The sequence below is a fragment of the Phymastichus coffea genome, unplaced genomic scaffold (genome assembly GCF_024137745.1).
Source record: "Phymastichus coffea isolate CEN01 unplaced genomic scaffold, Cenicafe_Pcof_1.1 PCOF00040, whole genome shotgun sequence".
NCBI lineage: Eukaryota > Metazoa > Arthropoda > Insecta > Hymenoptera > Eulophidae > Phymastichus > Phymastichus coffea.
Genome location: NW_026706851.1, coordinates 1083272 through 1104470, shown reverse-complemented (window position 1 = coordinate 1104470; position 21199 = coordinate 1083272). Strand labels below are relative to the sequence as shown.

The following is a 21199-nucleotide window of genomic DNA, read 5'->3' as shown; positions in this document are numbered from 1 at the left end:
AAAATTCAATCAAAACACCATCTATTTCAAATATTTACAAACCATTGATTTCTTTATTTGAACAAGTATAACTTAACAACTTAACGAACATACATTTATTATTACAAATATCAAAAAACTATCTCTACTTTTATCAAGTAATCATTATTATACATTTTATTCTGAAAGTTATGAAAATGAACAGTAATACAGAGATAAAAAACATGGCTTGTTACTTATTTAGGTTATATTATTGCCATTATTTTGATATTCTGATGTATGAAGAATTTATCTGCAATTATTAAATTTTTTTTCTTTTAGCAAAGTAAAATATTACGTGACAATATCATGTACTATTATAAGTAATGTTTATTTTGTGTAATTTTGCAGCTGTTGTGCATATTACTAAATACAAAATTATTACAAATTTTCATTAAACTCTGAAATATAAAAAAATGAAATATTTCTGAAAATTAGTATAATAAATATTGTATATTCTATCATGTTTTTGTTCTTTTGTACTTCTTTTCCTCTGGAGGTACGAAGACCTCAGCTCTACGTTCTTGTCGTTTTATAGTTGCTTCTTGATGTCTGGCTTCTTGTTCTTTTCTTTTCTTTGCTCTTCTCTGTTCCTCTTTCAAAAAGTATTCTCCAGATGCTAATTGCTTATCAATTTTACTTTCTGGTTGAGCGGGTGGGAATGGAGTATAGGGCTTCTTTTTGGTCGTTTTCTTGGGTTTCTTACGTTTACTGATATTTTTACTCTTGAACTTGGGTAGAAATCTTTCCCAATTTTCGTGTTTTAATTTAGGATCTTTTGCTAATTCACGTTTAATCATTAATGCTTTGATATTATATATTGGATGAATATTTTGCATAGTATCTTCCACAATTCGACGTACTTGTTGCAGTCCTTTATATGGTCCTAAGGCAGCAACGGTTTGACCTTGCACTAATACATAACAGTTGGTTAATAATTCAATAGATTTTAAAGTACAGCCATTCGGACCGATTAATCTTTGGCGTCTTTTAAGAAATTTTTCCTTATTTCTAACAAATGAAGATATTTTTATAATATCTGCACTAATATCATCTTGAAGGACACGTACTGCTTGTTCGAAAGGTACTGATCTTGACATTAACTTTATCATATCACGAGCTTTGATGATAATATATGGATCCCAAGTTTTTCTAGTAGTCTTGACTGTCATGCTACTCTCAATAAGGTTTAATTCAGCTTTGATATGATGCTCATTTAGTGCTTTTTGTACAAGTGGCCAACATTCTTTCAGATATTTTTCTCTGTATTCAGGAAAAATTGTAGCAAAGGCACTTTCCTCCAATAGACGATGTGGATTATCTTTTAACTTGAATTCTGGAATTTTCAATGACCAAGCATCATCAACTGGTCCAGTCACCTTTGGATCACTATTATCCTCAGAATCACTCATTTTCTTTCAATTTTTATACACAACGATACCTGAAATGTACACAAATTATTAATGTTTGATAAAATTTAACCTGTTTACTTTTTTAATAAGGTTAAATTAAGTTTTGACTGCATATCCATATGGTTCTAAACAACATAAAAAAAGCTTATAACTATATATAATTTTCACCTAAATAAAAATGACGTATTCTTTTAGCGTATAATTATTATTAAACAAATAATATTTCTATGAAATTCGCGTCGTTACTCGTGCGCGTCTTTCAACTATATAAAATTGCGGAATTGAATATATATATCAGAACATGATAATGCAGGAACCTGTACATCTACCGCTTAACACACACACACGCGCGCGCGCGCGCGCACACACACACAAAATACTGTACTATAAAATACTTTACAAATAATGTAAGAAATACAATTTATCCTTTTCTGTCACGGGTTTATTTTATACACTAAATCGTTTATAGATTTTAATATTGCTTTATTTACGTATTTATGGTTATACAGCATACTACCTTTCATTGAACAGATAAAAATCTTATTTAAATTAAGAAAATATAATATTTGATAACCACTTTTCGTAATAATCATAAAGATTTATAGTGATCATGTAAAGTGAACTTTTGATTGGTCTAAACATGTATAAACATTAATAGAAAGGCTCGAAATATACTGAAATTTTTTCAAACGAGGATTATAGATTAAGAATATGATATATGAACGTATGAGATATGTATTATGTTTTTGACTGGCCTCCGTATAGTTATAATGCACCCATGTATGATTGCACTTATAATAATATATTAAGAATGTACTATGTTATGTGTTCATAGTTTATACATATCTTTGAGCATAATTAGGCCTCGGTCGCATATGTCCGTACGTTTGCATACGAATACGGACGAATCATCACACGATTCCAGTGTAATCATTAAAAATTCGTAGTTCTAGTTACTAATACAAACAGTCGCAACAAATGATTAAATGTCGCTAACTGAGCAAATAAAATACAGTTTGTTTATGCTATAGCATAAAAGCAGCGAGATACGAGATAACTTCTTGTTTAACGTCGACGCGATTGTTATTTTTTAACAATTGTGCTATTGTGGTGCTATTAAGTAGGTAAGAAACATGCAATAAAAAATAACAATTATGTTAACGGTAAAATAATTTTGAGGTTAACAAACTGTATTTTGTTTACTCATAGTTAGCGACATTTAATCATTTGTTGCAACTGTTGGTATTAATAATTAGAACTACGAATTTCTAGTGATTGCACTGGAATCGTGTTATTCGTCCGCATTCGTATGCAAGCGTATGTACATACATATGTGACCAGGGCCTTACTGGAGGCAGCCCGGCGCTCACGGAGCTTCCGATCCATCAGTAGATAAAGAGAGAGATAACATGAGTAAGGCTAGATGCCACTCTCTTGAACCTTCACGCGATTAGGTGACCGTGCTTCCTACTACTAGTAATATATACGAAGTCTCTTCAAAAAGTATCGCGAATTTTGTATGTTTTCAAAAATTATTTATTTATTCATGAATATCTCTTTTATTTCTTTCAAAGTAATCCCCCTCGGATACAATGCACTTGTACCAACGTTTTTTCCAATCCTCGAAGCACTTAAAAAAATCATTTTTTGTGATCTTGTTCAGCTCTTCCTTCGATGTCATTTTTTATCTCCTCAATCGTGGCGTAGCGTCGTCCTTTCATGGGCCTCTTCAATTTTGGGACCAGGAAAATGTCACAGGGGGCCAGGTCTGGGTAAAACGGTGTCTGCGGCACCATTACTGTGTTGTTTTTGGCCAAATATTCACGCACAAGCAACGATGTGTGATCATGGTGCAAAAGTCAGTTTTTGTTCTTCCACAAATCCGGACGTTTCTGGCGGATTGCTTGGCGCAAATTGCGCATAACTTGCAGGTAATATTCCTTATTGACTGTACTACCCTGTGGTAAGAACTCATGATACACCACGCCCCTGTAATCGAAAAAAACTGTGAGTAAAACTATCACGTTCGACCGAGCTTGGCGCGCTTTTTTCGGTCTTGGCTCATGTGGCAGCTTCCATTGAGATGATTGAGCTTTGAATTCCACATCATAATCATAAACCCATGATTCATCACCAGTTATGATCATCTGGAGCACATTTGGGTCACGGACCGAGTCCAACATCTCCTGAGCAATGTTAACGCGATACTGTTTTTGGTCGAAATTAAGCAGTTTTAGCACGAATCTCGCGGTGACTCGACTCAGCCCAAATCATTGGTTAAAATTGAATGGCATGAGCCAATCGATATGTTTAGATCCTCAGAAACTTCTCTAACGGTGATTCGACGATTCGCCAATACTAATTTCTTCACTTTATCAATGTTTTCGTCTGTTGTTGACGTGCTCGGGCGTCCTGCACGTCGTTGTTCGTCGTTCACATCTTCTCGGCCCTCTGAGAACATTTTGTACCACCGATAAACATTGCTTTGATCCAAGATAGCTTTACCATATGCCACAGTCAACATTCGGAATGTGTTCGCGCCCTTTATTTTGTTTTTCACACAAAATTTGATACAGATTCTTTGATCCATTTTTTAGAATAGGCAAAATCGAAAAACACATCCAAGCAAAACAGATGTCAAAAATTAACTAAATATTCAAAATGGGTCCAATCAACCGGGTCAGGAAGTTGAAAAGTTATGCTGGATCTGGCCAATTACATTTCTAGGTGTATTTTGGCCTCAGGAACTTGAATTTTGAATTGGCCAAGTAAAATTTTTCCGGGAAAACCGTGAAAATGGAGAAAAACGGTAACATTTTTTGTTTTTTGCGATTATCTCAAAAACGACGCGGAATTTCGAAAAAAGTTTTGAACGAAAGTTGTAGATATTGAAATTCTACATCAAATATGTCATCGCACATGAGTTTTTGTCCAATGGAAAGGAAATTAGAGCGAGTTTCCACGACCGAGCGGTACTGGACCTTATGATTCATGCATAAAGCAGTTGGCCCTGCGCAGTGCTACTGCGCAACTCCAACGCTATATTTTATTCTCTGTCTCTCACTCTCTTTTTTTTCTCATCCTTGGTAGCTCGCTAACTTCTGTTTTCAATTTTACTTATTTCTTTTTATTGACGCAACGTGCAGAGTGTGGTTGTAAATTTTTAAATAAATAACTTATATACATTTATCAAAATGCTTTTCGTTGTAACAATCAGTAAATTAATTGCAAAAAATATTCCAGTAATCAATAAGTAATCACAATAACATTTATATTGGTTTCAATGAGTATAACGATAGTTATTTTTTATAAATATGTATATTCATTATCAATAATTCAATTCTTCAGTAAAATAGTAATGTAATTTATTAATAAATATTAATCTATTTGAAAAAATCATGTAAACTATACAAATTAAATATTAACATTGGTTCTACTGCGGTTTTCTTATAAACAAACAATCAAGGTAAAATTATTTTAAAAATTAGCAAAATCATAAATATCGCCAACATCATCCTCGTCACTTTCCATGGTAGCATTCAACATTTCAGCATAATTTCTGATTTTAGCAGCATTTTCGGTGTCCTCATAAATTGTGTTATAATTGAAGGCTTCATCGTTTAAATCAATTCTAGTACTAGGTATATTGTTGCAACTTTCACCATTGCAGTTTTTGCAAAAATATGAGCATTTTAAACCGGTTTTTCTATTGCTACATCTAGATGTACTACAGTCTCACAGACAGCTACAAAATATCTGAAAAATAAATTCGTTTAATTGCACATTTCAGCTTCAAATATAGAACAATATTTTATTGCGTACATTTCTGTACTTACGGATTTTCAATTGACGAAGCTCCGTATAACTGAACGTTGTGATAAGTTTCCGACACTCCCAACTTACTTAAAAGGTCGATAATTAATTTTGAACCAGTCTTTCTTAATATATATGTGCCGACTGCTAATTGCAACGTCGAAACAAAAGACTTCGGACGTAGCATTGAAATTATATTATGTGCAATGTTATCACGTCTTAAATTATCTTGACTTGATAAGGTTTCCTTTTTTTTTGGTAGTAAGCAGGATAAAAAAAGTTTTTAATGACTTGAGAATGTCTGAAACGACATTTGTCAAGAAGAACTTTCCTGGTGGATATTCACTTGTAATATACTCCTGATTTTGCACTTCACGATTAATAATTCCTGCAGATATGTCTAATAGAATTTTATTGAAATCGGAAAGAGATTCGGGGTTCGCTAACCATTCTCTACTATTTTGGAAAAAAGTCGTCGTTTTATAAAAATAAACCGGAGAGCGCCCAGAACTACTAATAACCAGCATATCGTCACCAAACTTCTTTTTTAATTTTTTGTGTAGGAAGTAATTACTCAAACTTATATTATGTTCACTTGCTGCCATAATACTACGAAAGTGTTTAATAGTAAACTTATATTTTCCACTGGTTTCAATATAATTTACAATTTCTTGAAATACTTTATCAGACTTATCGCTACACCTTGAACTTGCAGACTTTTTTGAGCGAATGACAATGTGCGTTCGGCATTTAACGTGGTAATACCCAGTGGTGGTGCAGTCTTTTTTTAAAAAAAATCTTAAACAACTAGCTATTGCTTTGGCATATGGAGTATTTTCGAAATTTGCCCAATCAAAAATAGCCTGCTGAGGAATGTTGCGGTTTACCTTACCCACTGGATGGTGTTTACTATCCAATGGGTTTTTACAATAAATGCATAGTTCACAATAATTGAATAACTCGTCTGAACTCTCGTCATTGGCAGTTGAAATTACATCTGGCTCGTTCAATCTTGGTCTTTTCTTCTGCGATAGTGGTGTACCCGATGCGGCTACATATCGTTTTCGACACTTATCATGAAATATGGTGTATTGATCTTCAGTACATTTTTCCCAAATTCTCCATTTTCCGTCATTCCGTTTTTTTACTTTTTTCAATAAAGGTCTACAACCCTTTGTAATGTACCTTCCTAGAAACATCCTCCGCACGTATTGCTTCATCGCATACTGTACACTTTTCTGTATCCATATTCTCTGAAAAATCTACAAACAAATAATATAATTTAATTTTTTTATAATAATACTTATAAAATGATAAATTTTGTAATGATGGAAAAAAGGGAAATAATGATAGATTGAAAATCACTTAATTTTAATTATATTCAGCAACGTTTCGTCAGCACATTTGCTGACCTCTTCAGGTTTTATTAATGGAAAAACAACAAATTATTAACCATAGAGTTTTCAAAAGTAATTTTAATAGTATATAATTATATGTGTATACTTGATTTTTCTCCTAGTCAAATTATTATAGGCTAAAACGAATAGATCGTAGCACAGTCAAGTTACAATAAAGTGAGAAATCAAGTATTTCAACCCATGTATATACTCTTCATCTATTATCCCTTCCTCATCGATCTTAATAAAGGCTTATAGATGTGACTAAGATATTGTATATCCTCTTTTCTATTTAACATGTTTATATATATATATATATATATATATATATATATATATATATATATATATATATATATATATGGCAGGGCCAACTGCTTTACTACATGAATCACAAGGCCCAGTGCCGCTCGGTCGTGGAAACTCGCTCTAATTTCCTTTCCATTGGACAAAAACTCACATGTGATGACATATTTGATGTAGAATTTCAATATCTACAACTTTCGTTGGAAACTTTTTTCAAAATTCCGCGTCGTTTTTGAGATAATCGCAAAAAACAAAAAATGTTACCGTTTTTCTCCATTTTCACGATTTTCCCGGAAAAATGTTGCTTGGCCAATTCAAAATTCGAGTTTCTGAGGCCAAAATACACCTAGAAATGTAATTGGCCAGATCCTGCATAACTTTTCGACTTCCTGACCCGGTTCATTGGACATTGAAACCTGTAGAGCAAAACATGATAATCCTGGTTGTCTCAAATTAAATTTTTTTCGGTAAGTTTATTTTGAAAAAATTAATGTTTGTAGTTAACTTTAAAATTTTTACTTTAGAATACCTAAAGATTTACAAAGAAGACAATGGCAAAATAGTATAAATAATCATTTTAATAATGATGGAGTACTTGAGGATTATTCATGTACATGTGCATCACACTTTGAAGAACAATGTTTTAATTATAATAGTGGCATGAGGTGAAGAGTAACTTAAGAAGACTGCTACTTTTATTATATTTAATAATTATAGATATAAAGTGCCTGTTTTGGATAATTTTTTCACAAGAGTTAACCACTCTGGGAATCAAAAACGTTACGAAAGTACAGTACATAGTAGCTTATAAATACTGCAACTACAATAATATAATTATTATTAGATAATTATATATACATGTGTATCACAGAGTTCAAAGCATTTCAAGAAATGTAAATAATCATCAGGATATTCTAGACAGTCTCGATAATGGGGAGGTTTTGTACGTGTATATTAGTATTCTGCAGGTCATATGCAAATTGTAAATAGTAATTCTCGAGACAAGAGCTCAAACCATTTAGAGGAGCAATCGCTATCTAATAATCAAACTATTGCTAAGTAATATTTTTTAATAAGATTTTGTCATATAAGACAGTTTTGCAAAGTGATTATTATTAACATTAATTTTTTTAGCGATGTGAAGGCTAACTATTCTTTGTTAAATCCATTTCCACAGAAAATACTCAAAAAATCAATAGTCAATAAAGATTTAAATTTTGTTGATTTTGATAATAAATCTTTGGTCTTGAGGCTATTAAGAAATGAACAAAAAGAAGTTGTAGAATTGCATAAATCTTGTAGCACTAAGTCGTCAAAGCTTAGGAAAAGATTTAAAAACTGTAATAGCTTATTATCTTACCTTAAAAAACTAGAATTTTTTGGAATTTTTGGAAAATATTTCAATTTACTTTATGATCTATTCATTTTGAGTTTCTTAGTTCACGTAGTTTAGTGGAAAAGAATGATATTAAGATAGTAACGCTACAAAATTGAATTTGTGGATTCTCATTTGTATAAATTAATTATAAGACAAATTTTTATCGAGCCTTATTTTACATAACTAACTTTGACAATTATAACTAATCAAAAATAAACTGAAGCAGAATAATACCTACTAAAAAAGGCGATACTTTATAAAAATTATATAATCTGCTCTACATACCTCATATTAAACAAATATTTTTACTAAAAATGTTTACTTACTGTACTTAGATAAGTATAATATATTTTATAATTTTATTTATACATACAGATATATATTGAAATATACAACTTACTATATACAAATAATTTGTTATACACAATTTACCTTTTTTCTAATAACGTATTAAAATTGATGCGTACATTAAATTTTAAATTAATATGAAACACTTCTTTACCGTACCATATTTTTTTACCTCATAGCATGATTAATCTACAAATAGAACAAGAAAAACCAGAAGTTTTTCCGTCTATTCATTTATTTATGATTTATGAGATTCTGTACCTTAAGAAGCAAGAGAAATTATAACGTATTTTGGAAAGACGTAGACAAAAATGGTAATTCCTATGTTGTTTAAAAAAATTTGTTACAACTTTACATTTTATTCTCCTAAAGCTTACGATTCCATTAGAGATGTTTTGTTAAGTGTTTACTACATATACTAACTATTTCAAAATGGTGTATATAAATAGAATGTACTTCAGGAATTAATTAAGTTCGTTTGAGACTTTGAAAGACAAAGTTCAGTAAGTAAAAAAAAAGTTAAACCGGTACTATACAATTTGATTATGGATGAAAGAGACATAAAAAAATATTGAAATTATAAACGATAAAGAATTCAATTACATGTATCGAGGAACCAATATAGATACGATTCCTACTTCTGTAGCAACAAATGCTTTAGTCACCATGATTGTATGTGAAAATAGAAAATTCAAAGTACCCATGTCATATCATTTCATTGTGAAATTAAGTGGAAAAAACCAAAATCTAATCGTTTTACATGAAACTGACATCCTAGTGTGACGTCGTGGCAACGGCACATCTCAGGTGCACTTGAGGCTTGGCGTAGTCTCAGGGTTCTGTTGTTGCTAGTCTACGATTTCTCGCATAAACTAGCGGGATCACTATTCGAAAATTATTAACACCGAAAGGGACAATCAATAGTTGTAATCCGAGAGCGGGAAGTACCCTGGGTCCTATCAATAGTAGATCCCGGTTTTCCTAATATAAATTGTATTTGGAGCCTATCAAAAGTAGTCTCCGAATACTACAAAGGGAAAATTTTTGATTTGCGACCAATACTTCTAAAAGAGAGGAGAGATAGATAAGTTAAAAAAAATAAAAATTTTGATTGCTTACTCTTTTTTATTGAAAACTTGACACTGTTAATTTGCGGGTCTTTATTCTGTATTGGTCGATCTTTTTTTTTATATTATCTGTTTTGCTACTTCGCTGCTTGGCTGCTTGGCTCTTTCGTTCACTTCTTCTTGTCTAGACTTTTGGTTCACGGACTCCCATGCTTCCTTCAATCTTTTCTTGATTTTCTTGTCTTCTTGGCTGCTTTACTTCTTGGTTGACTTATCCTTGTGCTTCCTTCAGCACTCACTCACTGGTACTCAATATCTGTTTTGTACTCACACTACGATAACTGACAACTATGGGAACAACTGCAACTGCAACTCCAACTACTTTTCTAGCACTTCTCTAATAACCTTTAGGACTTGAACTTCCTCTCTGGGTCTTGTGCAGCCCTTTTTATATTAGGTGGGTGTTTGGGTGATGAGTCCCTCTCTTAGCCTCTCGGTTTTGGGAGGAGTGGAGCAGGCAATGATGTGTTAATTGGTCCGTTTGTTTCTTCTGATTTTCCTCGTTGGATTTTCAGGCCCTGATTGGAGCGGGGGCGTGGAGAAAATCGAGAGCGCGGACGCAAGAGTACAGGCCTTAGCTCGTAAGATGGCTCTTCAAGTATCATTCGGAGCCAAGATTAATTAAAAATTTCGTAATTATTAATTAATTGAAGTTGGAACAACCATAATCGACCAATACATAACTTATACACTACTTATATTAACAATCAATATTATAATTAAATTCACCGCAAAATACAGTTATCAATAATTATCTAATAATAAAATATAATAAAAATAGAGCGATGCTTGTTATCTCGCACGCCATGTTGTATAAATTCGTAGATTAATTTCTTATAATAAAAGTTCGCTAAATAACAGTAAATTCATTCAAATTAATATATTTTTTATTTTTTTCTATTTTCTGCTTAAACTAAGCTCCGGAGCGAAAACTCGATAAGAGGTTTTGAGAGGCCAAAATTAGTTTTGATATATTGTTGAAATCAAAATATTCAAGTTCAAAAAATATTATTTCATAATTTCTAATGCCTAATTTAATTTGAAAGGGAAAAATTCATTAGTTATGATAATATTATTATGAATAGGATGCAGACGCGATCTCATGGCCCTCTTCTCTCATCGGCATGATAACGCTTCACGATGTATACACGATGATCGTAGGCTCCTGTCAACACATGCGCGTGAGACAAAGCAGGATAGAGCGTCGACTGTAAGGCCGAGTACGCAGGCTCGGGCCACTATCAAAGTTTATATAAACACTTTATTTCGAATGCGTTTTCATCGTGGGAAATCAGGAAGGTTCCCACACCGTTCCTCATATTTAATAATTAAATTAATATAAAAAAAACTAAGTTACGGCTGGCCGTCACACTAGTAACTTCAATAACATTTGTGATGGTTTACAATTAAGCTAATTGTGCTATATGAAAAGATCTAATGAATAATTTTTTTCGCATCCCGTTACAAAAGAAAAATGTTTATTTAATATTTAATGGATGTCATGGTTTTAAATTAATTCGTAATGCATTTGCAAGTGGACCTGATATGTAAAAAATTAATTAAGTTTCAAACAGTATATCAACTCAATGCTGGTAATAATTTAACTGAGGAACATAAAAATTGGTAGGATAATAAAAAGAATGTCAGAAATGCTGTTCAAACTTTGAGTCATAGGGTGTACAAATTTTTGCTATATATGCATGCGATGAATTAAAATTGCAAGAATTTGCTGATATCGAAGGTACAACAAAATTTTTTTGTGCCATGAACAATGCCTTCGATATATTAAATTGAAAACAATTATATAACGTAAACAATAACGAAAACGGCATATTTTCTGAAAACATTGAAGAAATAAAAATAAACATCGAAGAGGAAATCACGTTTATAAAAGGTTTGCGATATGCTGATGGAGAATTAGTAGCTTATTCCAAAAAGAAAGTTGGCTTTCAAGGATTAATAATATCATTACAAAATGTAGTAAACATTTATGAGAAATATTTTAAACTTACTAATTTAAAAAGTTTATACTTATTAACATATAAGTTCTATAAGACCATTTGAAGATATTTTTTAATACAATAAGAAACAGAGGAAATAACAATAATCCTACCTGTTATCAGTTTTGTAACGCATTTAAGAAGTTAGACATGCGGATATAAAAGGCTCATATAAAGGCAATTTTTGGTTTAAATTTTTAATTTTTTAAAGTTTTGGTTAATATAAAATTACTATAAGTTCCGGAAGGCACCTGGAAATCTTTAAATAACTATTTGACACAATTGATGCAAACTTAAACCGATGCCAATGAAAGATTCAATATAAATTTGATTGATTTTAATGATCCAGATTTTTAAGCTGGAACAAATAAGAAATACATCGATGACGTTGTTGGACTAATCGCTGGTTCGCGACAAGAAAAATGTTGATACGTATGAAATGTTTTTAATGTCCGTTAGTATTAACAAGTAAGATAAGAAATTTAGTTTTATTAGACGTAAAAAATAAAAGTGGTTTAATAAAGAAAAGTCTATATTTTTCGATTGTGTCAAATACTAGAACGTATTTTTAGAGCTAAATATAATCTAATAAAGTTATTTTTGAGATATGCACCTATACATTTCATCGCTGGTACCAAAAGAGCTTTTACATATACATCACTCTGACGATCCATCTCATCATCGATCTCAGTTGATTAAGATAATTATTATAAAGGATTTTCACATATAGTCAAAAAAATTTAAATCAGTGAAAGCTAAAAGGAAGAAAAAGGTTTGAAGAAAATTCATAAAACTAATACTGCATTATCATGATTAAAATTGAACTATTTTTAACGGCGTAATTTATAGCATAAGTATTATGATATTTCTGTTTGTGTTTAATATTTTTGTTAATGTCAAATATTTGTTAATCATAAAACGTAACTTAATAATTTTTGTTGTTAATTTATTTATACTTACACCAATTTTCCATCAAGTTCAATTACAAAGTTTGAAACTGGCTTTATTTTGGTGGAAAGCACGATCAGCCAATCGCATGCGGAGCGAAAAAGATGGCATCGAGCTTTACTTATATGTTATCTCTCCAGTTAGTATATGCTCGAAGATACATATATGCAGGCACATAGAGTGCTCAGTATATAGAGTACACGCATGAATGTGTGTTACACTGTACAAATTATAGGTACGGCATATTGCGTTTGCGCCGCTGCTGAGCATTTTCCAAGGAACCGAAGACTGAAGACTCAGGACTGACAGTGGCGACCAGTCAGCAGTGGGCACTGGGCAGTGAGGACTAGTGCCTTGTTGATACTATATTAATAATTTTGCTGGCACAATACGCGAACAAGCACGGTTGGCTGATTAGGGCTACCTCGAAGTGTATATAAAGGACTGCAAAAACGCGTATAATGCCTTGAGAAAAAACGGAAAAAAATATTGTTTACGTGAATCAACGTCCAAAAATGAACAACTGAAGAGAACGAAGAGCAAAAAAAAAATTTTTATCCAGGATCCTCATCCTTGTCGTAGTCACCAAAGTCGTTTCTGTCATCGGAGGCTTCGAAGGCCACAGCCTTACGTGGACTCTATTTATATATCCTGGTGCAGTATCCCGGCTTTAGTTGGCGTCCGATCGGCCTTTCACAAGTTTACAGTCACTGATCAAAGTAGAACTCGAGTGCGCAGGTGACAAGTAACAAAATATTACCAGGTAAAGCTTACCGAGTCGCTCGTCTGAGCGTTTACATGAAGGAGCAGGACATCCCGGAATACCTCGAGGGCTGCGGATTGTCCGCTACAGCCTCCGACAATATGCCTGAGGCATGTGATCTTCTTAAAGAAGCTTCTGCCCCAACTAACCAGGTTAGATTTATAGTATCATTAGCTATCTCTCTTGTAACGTTATTCCCAACCTACTGATACATATTTGTTCATGCTCAAACTTATATTTAACTACCCTCATAGTAGCAAAATGTAGTTCATTCGTTTCTGTTCTTTTTTAACTGTTAAAACATGTCAATTCATGCTTGAAACTTTTGGAAATTAAACATTTTATTGCTTTGAAATCTGGACTAAGTATATTTTATTTTCATTATTACTCTATTTGACTTACTTGTCTAGGTCAAAGAACAGCCCAAGGAAAAAAAGCTATCTACAACCTCTATATCCAGCAGTGATACCAAAAAAACTGTAACTGTAAAACATCCCGAATCAAACAAACCCAAGCCAACAACAAAAAAAGGTAAACCCATACAAGCGGATTTAGATGTATCCAAAGAATTTGTAAGATGCAGAGATGAAGGTTTAAAGAGGCTTGACCTAAGCAAATCAAGTATAACAAGTCTTCCAAGCAGTGTTAAGGATCTCACACATCTGATTGAATTTTACCTCTATGGTAATAAACTAGTAACTCTTCCTCTTGAGATAGGATGTTTAAGAAATTTGAAAACTCTTGCTCTAAGTGAAAATTCATTGACAAGTTTACCAGACTCACTGGAAAATCTAAAACAGCTCAAGGTTTTAGATCTGAGGCACAATAAGCTGAATGAGATACCCGAAGTTGTCTATAAATTAACCTCATTGACAACATTATTTTTACGATTTAATAGAGTTAAATATGTTAGCGATAACATACGCAATTTAACAAATCTTACAATGCTTAGTTTGAGAGAAAATAAAATTAAAGAGCTTCCTGCTGGTATTGGCAAACTTACTAATCTTGTCACATTTGATGTTTCGCATAATCACTTGGAACATTTACCAGAAGAAATTGGTAACTGCATCCAGTTATCTACTCTTGATTTACAGCACAATGAGCTTTTGGATATACCTGAAACAATTGGTAATCTTGTGTCTGTAACTAGATTAGGTTTGAGGTACAATCGTCTGTCATCTATCCCAAAATCACTGGCTAATTGTAAATTAATGGATGAATTTAGTGTTGAGGGTAACCAAGTTTCCCAACTACCAGATGGACTGCTTTCAAGTTTATCAAACTTAAAAACAATAACATTGTCCAGAAATTCATTTATGGCTTATCCATCTGGAGGACCTTCACAATTCACAAATGTTTATTCAATCAATCTTGAACATAATAAAATTGACAAGATACCTTATGGTATCTTTTCAAGAGCCAAGAATTTGACAAAGTTGAATATGAAGGAAAATCAATTAACTGCCTTGCCACTTGATATTGGAACATGGACTAGTATGGTAGAATTAAACTTAGGCACAAACCAACTCGTTAAACTTCCTGATGATATACAGTACTTGCAGAATCTTGAAATATTAATACTTTCTAATAATATGTTGAAGCGCATCCCTGCCAGTATAGCTAATTTGAGTAAACTCAGAGTGCTTGATTTAGAAGAAAATAAGATAGAATCTCTACCAAATGAAATTGGATTTCTCAGAGATTTGCAAAAACTGATTTTACAGTCAAATCAAATCACTTCTTTACCACGTGCTATAGGCCACTTAACAAACCTTACACATTTAAGTGTAGGTGAAAATAGTTTAAGTTATCTTCCTGAAGAAATTGGTACTCTTGAGAATCTCACTTCTCTATATGTTAATGATAATCCAAGTCTTCATAATTTACCCTTTGAATTAGCACTCTGTACTAATCTTAACATTATGTCAATTGAAAATTGTCCTTTATCACAAATACCACCTGAAATTGTTGCTGGTGGGCCTTCACTCGTTATTCAATTTCTCAAAATGCAAGGTCCGTACAGATCAATGTAACAAAATTCTATAAATGAGACAGAAACTCCAAACAAAAAAAGTCTCTGACGCTGTATTAGCATGTAAAATTTCTAGTCCGAATATTTTCACATTTTTTATTAATAATTGCGATCAAATTTTTGATTTTTTAAAATAGGAATATAAAAATATATATGGTTCTGTATATATATGAACCATTGCCCTTTTTATCTGATGACATGATATTATTCATTACAATGACATTAAATATATTTACAATTTCATCTTCTACTGGTAAGACGAATTTAATTTATGTTATCTACATTGAAAACCGGTACGTTAATGGTATTTTTTACAAATAAAATTTTTATTTTAGCTAAAGTCTTGAATTATGTGCACCATTAAAACGAGTAAACATGGTATTAGTAGTGCAGACATGTGGACAATTGTGCACGTTTTTATTGTACACATAAATTATTGTGCACAATAATATGGCGCAAATCAGAGTTCATCTAGCGCATATTACGCTATGTTACTGTGCATAATAATTTGTGCGTATAACAAAACCGTACACAATTGTCCGCACACCGTAGTACAGTCATGAGTTCTATAATTCATTTTTATCGAGTTCGTACAATACTCTTTAATAATGCCATGAACGGCTTAAGTGCCAGAAATTTATTACTGTGCATATACAATAATATTATTTCTGCAATTACTTAATTCGAAATAAGATTATCTAAAATTATGATTAATTTCCTGTCAAAGATACTCAATTTTATTTAAATTTTGCATTTATGTACGTGATGATTTTCATTTACTTATTGAAATTGATTGTTCACCATTAACACTCATGTAGAATATAATTAATTAAATTGCTCTGTAATTTATCATTCAAATTATCTAGCAATTTATTTATTAAATTTTTTTTAATTAAGCACAAGTTAGATTGTGCCAAATCTATGTAATCAATTTCATTAAGACTAAATGATTTATATTGCATAAAATAGTAAATAAACTATTTTATCTTACTTTTCTTGTTTGAATAATTTATCATTCAATATTTAAATGGAACAAAAGCATGATAATTCATATGAGATAAAACTTTCATGTTTTATATCAATTATCTATTCATCACACGTATCTAGGGATACTTAAAAAATATGAGTGTTATTCATACCTATTATTTTTAAAGAATCAATAATAAAAGGATTATACAATACGTAATAATTTATTTTTAAATTTTCGGTTCAACTCAATCAAATCGGTTCGTATAGAATTATTGGAGTATAATATATAACAATTTATTGATTTGTGCAATACGATTAATAAATTGAAAAATCAATGTTTTTAATATAGCTGTATATCGTACAATTTTTCAAAATTATTCATGATATTGGAACGAACCGTTTTGCTTATATGACTGTTTTTAGTTTATTCCACTGATTGGAAAAAAATGTATTCAGCGCACAAATTGATGACAATTTTCATTAAAAATTACTTCAAATAATCCATTTTTGTAAATATGTGCTATATATACATATAGTACACTTGTCCCATTTCAAATATTATTTCATTACGAAAATTAGAATGTTTGTGTTATGTTTTAAAACAGTTTATAAAAAAATAGTTTATAAAATCGATAGACGAGGAAAATCAGATATGTAATGCGAAAAATGTCAAGTACATGTCTTTATCCTTAACTTATTACTCGTCTCTCTGACAAAGTAATGTTACATTTTTAGAGTTAATGTAAAACATAATCTTTGTTAAGTCGTGCATTATACTTGTTTCATATTACACTATTATATTTGTAGCAAATGGGAGAAATACGAGGGTGGATTAATAAATCCTTAGAAAACTCAAGAGATGGCGCGCAAGATGTTACAACTTGTTACAGCAAGTGTCACTTCTAACTAGAGTGTTACCAAAGTTTGAGCCAGATCCATCAAGTGATTTTGCTTTTATAGCCGATCAAAATAAACAACTTTTGTTCATTATTAGCAATGAAAAAAAATAATAAAACATTTCTATTTAAAAGGCCTTGTACCGAAATAAATCAAAGCTGAGTTAGATGCAGTTCATAACGTATCCGCCCATGTGTTTGCAACTGTTTACAATTAGGTAAATGAATTTAAACGTGCCTGTACATTAACAAAAGATGAACATCGATCGTATTCCTGAAGAAGTGAGTACCCTCCAAAAAATCGACAAAATCCACGACATGGTGTTGAGTGATCGGAGAATAAAATTACGTGAAATAGTTGAAATGACTGAAGTATAAAAAAGTACTGTTATTTCGATTTTGCATAAAAAATTGCCCTGTTAAAACAAGAACATTCAATCGGATTGAAAATCCAATACGCTTTGAGTCTATTTCTGAATCCTACAAATGACGATTGAAATTTATTAAAGTAGAATGAATCTAAATTCACTTTAATGTTTTTTTCATCTCGAAATTAATTTTACATATTCTAATAATTAATCAGGCTAGAAAAATATTAAAGGAGATTCGGATCTATTCCACTTTAATAAATTTAAATTGGCATTTGTAGGATTCAGAAATAGACTCAAAGCGGATTGGATTTTAAATCTGGTTGAATCTCCTTGTTTTAGCAATGGACATGAGAAAAATGTCGGCAAGATGTGCTCGCAGTGGAGAATAAATGCAGTCGTGTGGTCACCGCTAGAGCTTTCTTTGCGCGTATCTACTATGATTCGGACCACTTTCTGCGACGATTCATAATTGTAGACGAAACATGAACACACCACTATACACTCTCGAGACGAAGGAACAGTCAAAACAATGGATTGGTAAGGGTGAACCGACTCCAAAGAAGGCAAAGACGTTTAACTTGCCAAGGTTACGGCCGCTGTTTTTTTGAGATGTACGTGTAATTAGCTTCATCAACAATTTAGAAAAAGGATAAACAATCACCGTAGAGTATTGTGCGTCGTTATTGGATCGGTTAAATGAGGAAATAAAGGAAAATCGTCCTCTTTTAAATAAGAAAAATATTCTGTTTCATCAAGATAAGTGTACATTTGCGTAATTTCAATGGCCAAAATTCAGGAATTGAAATTCGAATTAGTGATCAATCCATCGTATTCACCAGATTTAACTTACAGTGACTTTTTTTTTATTTCCAAAGCTATAAAAAAGTGGCTTGCTGGACAGCGATTCATGTCGAATGAGGAAATTATGACACAAATAAATGAGTATTTTAAGGAATTCTTAAAATTATATTTTTCTGATAGCTTAGAAAAAATCAAAGAACGTCTGGAAAAGTGTATCAAGCTAAAAGGAGATTATGTTGGAAAAATAGAAACAAATCTATATAAAATAATTATTTTTCTAAGAACTTATTAACCCACCCTCGTATCATGTGATCAGTTGTTTGATAATATTAATGGTATTGGAATATATTTTAAAAATGTAATGAATATACCATATCCAGGTTGGTTCACTATGTGACATTCGAAATGAAAATTCAAAAACCAAAAGTATTATTTTTAGTATAGATAAGATTATAGATTCATAATGATTGGATTCAAAATTAATGTTTCAATCGCGAATTTGAACAGATTAAGTAACATTGTCATTAAAAACTAAAAACAAGAAGTTATTGTGTATATCGTTTTAAATTCAAAAGTTATTATTTATTCATAATTTTTCAAATCGAGATATAAGTGCTAAAGTAAGTAGTTTTTGATTAACATTGAATGAAATTTTTTTATGTGTTGAATATACGTTTCATATTATCTGAATAAGAATTTTTTTGTGAATTATTTCTATGTAAATAAACATAAATAATTGTAATTGATGTTACAACAAAAATAAATTTAGTTTTAAATTGTTAGCCTCCTCTATTGGATGTGAAATGTGTAATGAAATTATAAACGCCAAAAAATTGCACTTTAAAAAGCTGCAAAAAATGGAAATATTTTGTTACTAATCAATTTTTCTATACATATATATTTTTAATTCAAGGAATACTGCAAATAGTTTTTTACATAAATAGAAGCTCTAAAAAATCTTTAAAAGTCCAAGTTAATGATTCGCTATTTGCTACAGGAGCTTTTGCAATAAGTGTTGAGTTTTCATTGTACAAAGGTCAGTTTGCAAAGGTTTAACATTGTTATTTTGTATATTAAAATACACTCAAAAGTTATTAATTATATTATATTTTAACATTTGCATGGTCTGCTTAGGGAAATTAAATATTCAAGATCATCAATTATCAATAAATTTTTATAAAAAGTTAAATATAAAATTACTAAACGTAAATTGCATAATTTTATAACACATTTTGCTTTTAATAAATTATTTTTTATAACAAATCGAATAGATTAAAGTGATTTTCTTTGCATGTCGAATTGAAGTTAAATTAAAAGCGTGATATGTGTATATATCAGTTTTAAAAAAAAGCCCGATTTCAATGGAAGAAGATACTATATACTAATGATATCCAAAAAATAATTGCCGAGTTGATCATGTAAATCTTTTTTATAATTTAAATATTAGGAGAACATTTAAAAGTTAACATTTGCATGTTATGTTGGTAGGTATCATTTAATTTGATCATATATGAAAATCTATGAAAATTATAATGTTTCTTTAAATAAAATCAATAAAAAAATATTTCTGGCTTAAGCCTGTTGTATAAGAAATATATATATATATATATATATATGTATGCGCGTGTGTGTGTATATATATTTGATGCAAACCCTCTCCATAACGATTCTAAGAAAAAATGTATATTTATAGTTCAATCAATAGTTGCTCATACCATTGCAAATAAAGTTCACGACATCCAGTTATTTTATAAAATACTGGTTGAATATCACACTTATTGCAAAAGTTCTTGATAAATGGTAATAAACGAGATTATAAAAAGTATGAAAAAATTGCATACTTTGTCTACACTGTGCATAAAACAATTCAAAGTTTTCACATACGTAATGTAAAAAAACAGCTGATTACTTTCTACAAGATAGTTTGACAGTATGTTGTAAAGTGGAAAGGAGTAATCATTGTAAACTGTTTAACAGTCACTACTAAGTACTGCTACGATTACTAGCGTATAAAAGAATTAGATGCCGTCAAGACGGCATCCGTATTATGTAATCGATAAAAGCGACATGAAAAAACTAACGTTATTTTCGTTACAAAACTTGTTGAATAAAAATAGTATCGAGAGAGTAATATTATATAACATGTATGTATATTTCATGAGACGTAATGTTGTAAGAAAATCATTGTATTTCAATGTATATCGAAAAAAAAAAATATATATATATATATATTAAACTATATAAAATTTCTAAATATACGTATATATTGTAAAATTCATCAAATTATTTAATCCTGAAGTACTCACTTTTTCTAGACAAGTCCTTTTAGTTAACGTCTTTGAGTAATATTACTTTTTCTTTTAACAACAAATGTCTTTTTTGGATGGTTCTGCGGAATGAAAAATTTACTTTCAAAATAAATTTATGTAAAAGTCATATAAATTTCTGAATCATAATATCGAAGTAGTTATTTAAAAATTTGCAAATAGTAATAATGATAATGAATATAATATATGATACTGTTGCGTATTCAAGTTTGATTTGTACTAATCAAATATATTCAATTGTGAATTTTACGAAATAAGTTTGATAATTGATTATATATTTACGATCAGTG

At 30.9% G+C, this 21199-nt stretch overlaps 2 protein-coding genes across 5 annotated transcripts; one reads left to right on the top strand and one right to left on the bottom strand.

Annotated features, from left to right (window-relative positions):
• Positions 1-90: 90 nt before the first annotated feature.
• LOC131664140 (KRR1 small subunit processome component homolog) lies at positions 91-20912 on the bottom strand. Of its 3 annotated transcripts, none has more exons than XM_058935030.1 (2): positions 20889-20912; positions 91-1459 (listed from the first exon to the last, which is right to left on the bottom strand). In XM_058935030.1, exon 2 carries the CDS (start codon positions 1428-1430, stop codon positions 480-482), a length of 951 nt encoding a protein of 316 aa, XP_058791013.1. In that variant the 5' UTR covers positions 1431-1459; positions 20889-20912; the 3' UTR covers positions 91-479. The 3 variants fall into 3 exon arrangements, with proteins under 3 accessions (XP_058791013.1, XP_058791015.1, XP_058791012.1); XM_058935032.1 differs by lacking the exon at positions 20889-20912 and adding an exon at positions 1948-2045; XM_058935029.1 differs by lacking the exon at positions 20889-20912 and adding an exon at positions 1599-1693.
• Positions 12982-16469, top strand: LOC131664139 (leucine-rich repeat protein soc-2 homolog). Of its 2 annotated transcripts, XM_058935028.1 has the most exons (3): positions 12982-13244; positions 13310-13662; positions 13921-16469. In XM_058935028.1, exons 2-3 carry the CDS (start codon positions 13546-13548, stop codon positions 15544-15546), a joined length of 1743 nt encoding a protein of 580 aa, XP_058791011.1. In that variant the 5' UTR covers positions 12982-13244; positions 13310-13545; the 3' UTR covers positions 15547-16469. The 2 variants fall into 2 exon arrangements, with proteins under 2 accessions (XP_058791011.1, XP_058791010.1); XM_058935027.1 differs by having other exon boundaries at positions 12982-13662.
• Positions 20913-21199: the final 287 nt, after the last annotated feature.

Excerpts from the sequence above, each read along its gene's own strand:
- LOC131664139 (XM_058935028.1), top strand. The coding sequence starts at position 13,546 with ATGAAGGAGCAGGACATCCCGGAATACCTCGAGGGCTGCGGATTGTCC. Across the intron at positions 13,663-13,920 it reads CTTCTGCCCCAACTAACCAG|GTCAAAGAACAGCCCAAGGA; the intron begins GTTAGATTTATA and ends TTACTTGTCTAG.
- LOC131664140 (XM_058935030.1), bottom strand. The coding sequence starts at position 1,430 with ATGAGTGATTCTGAGGATAATAGTGATCCAAAGGTGACTGGACCAGTT.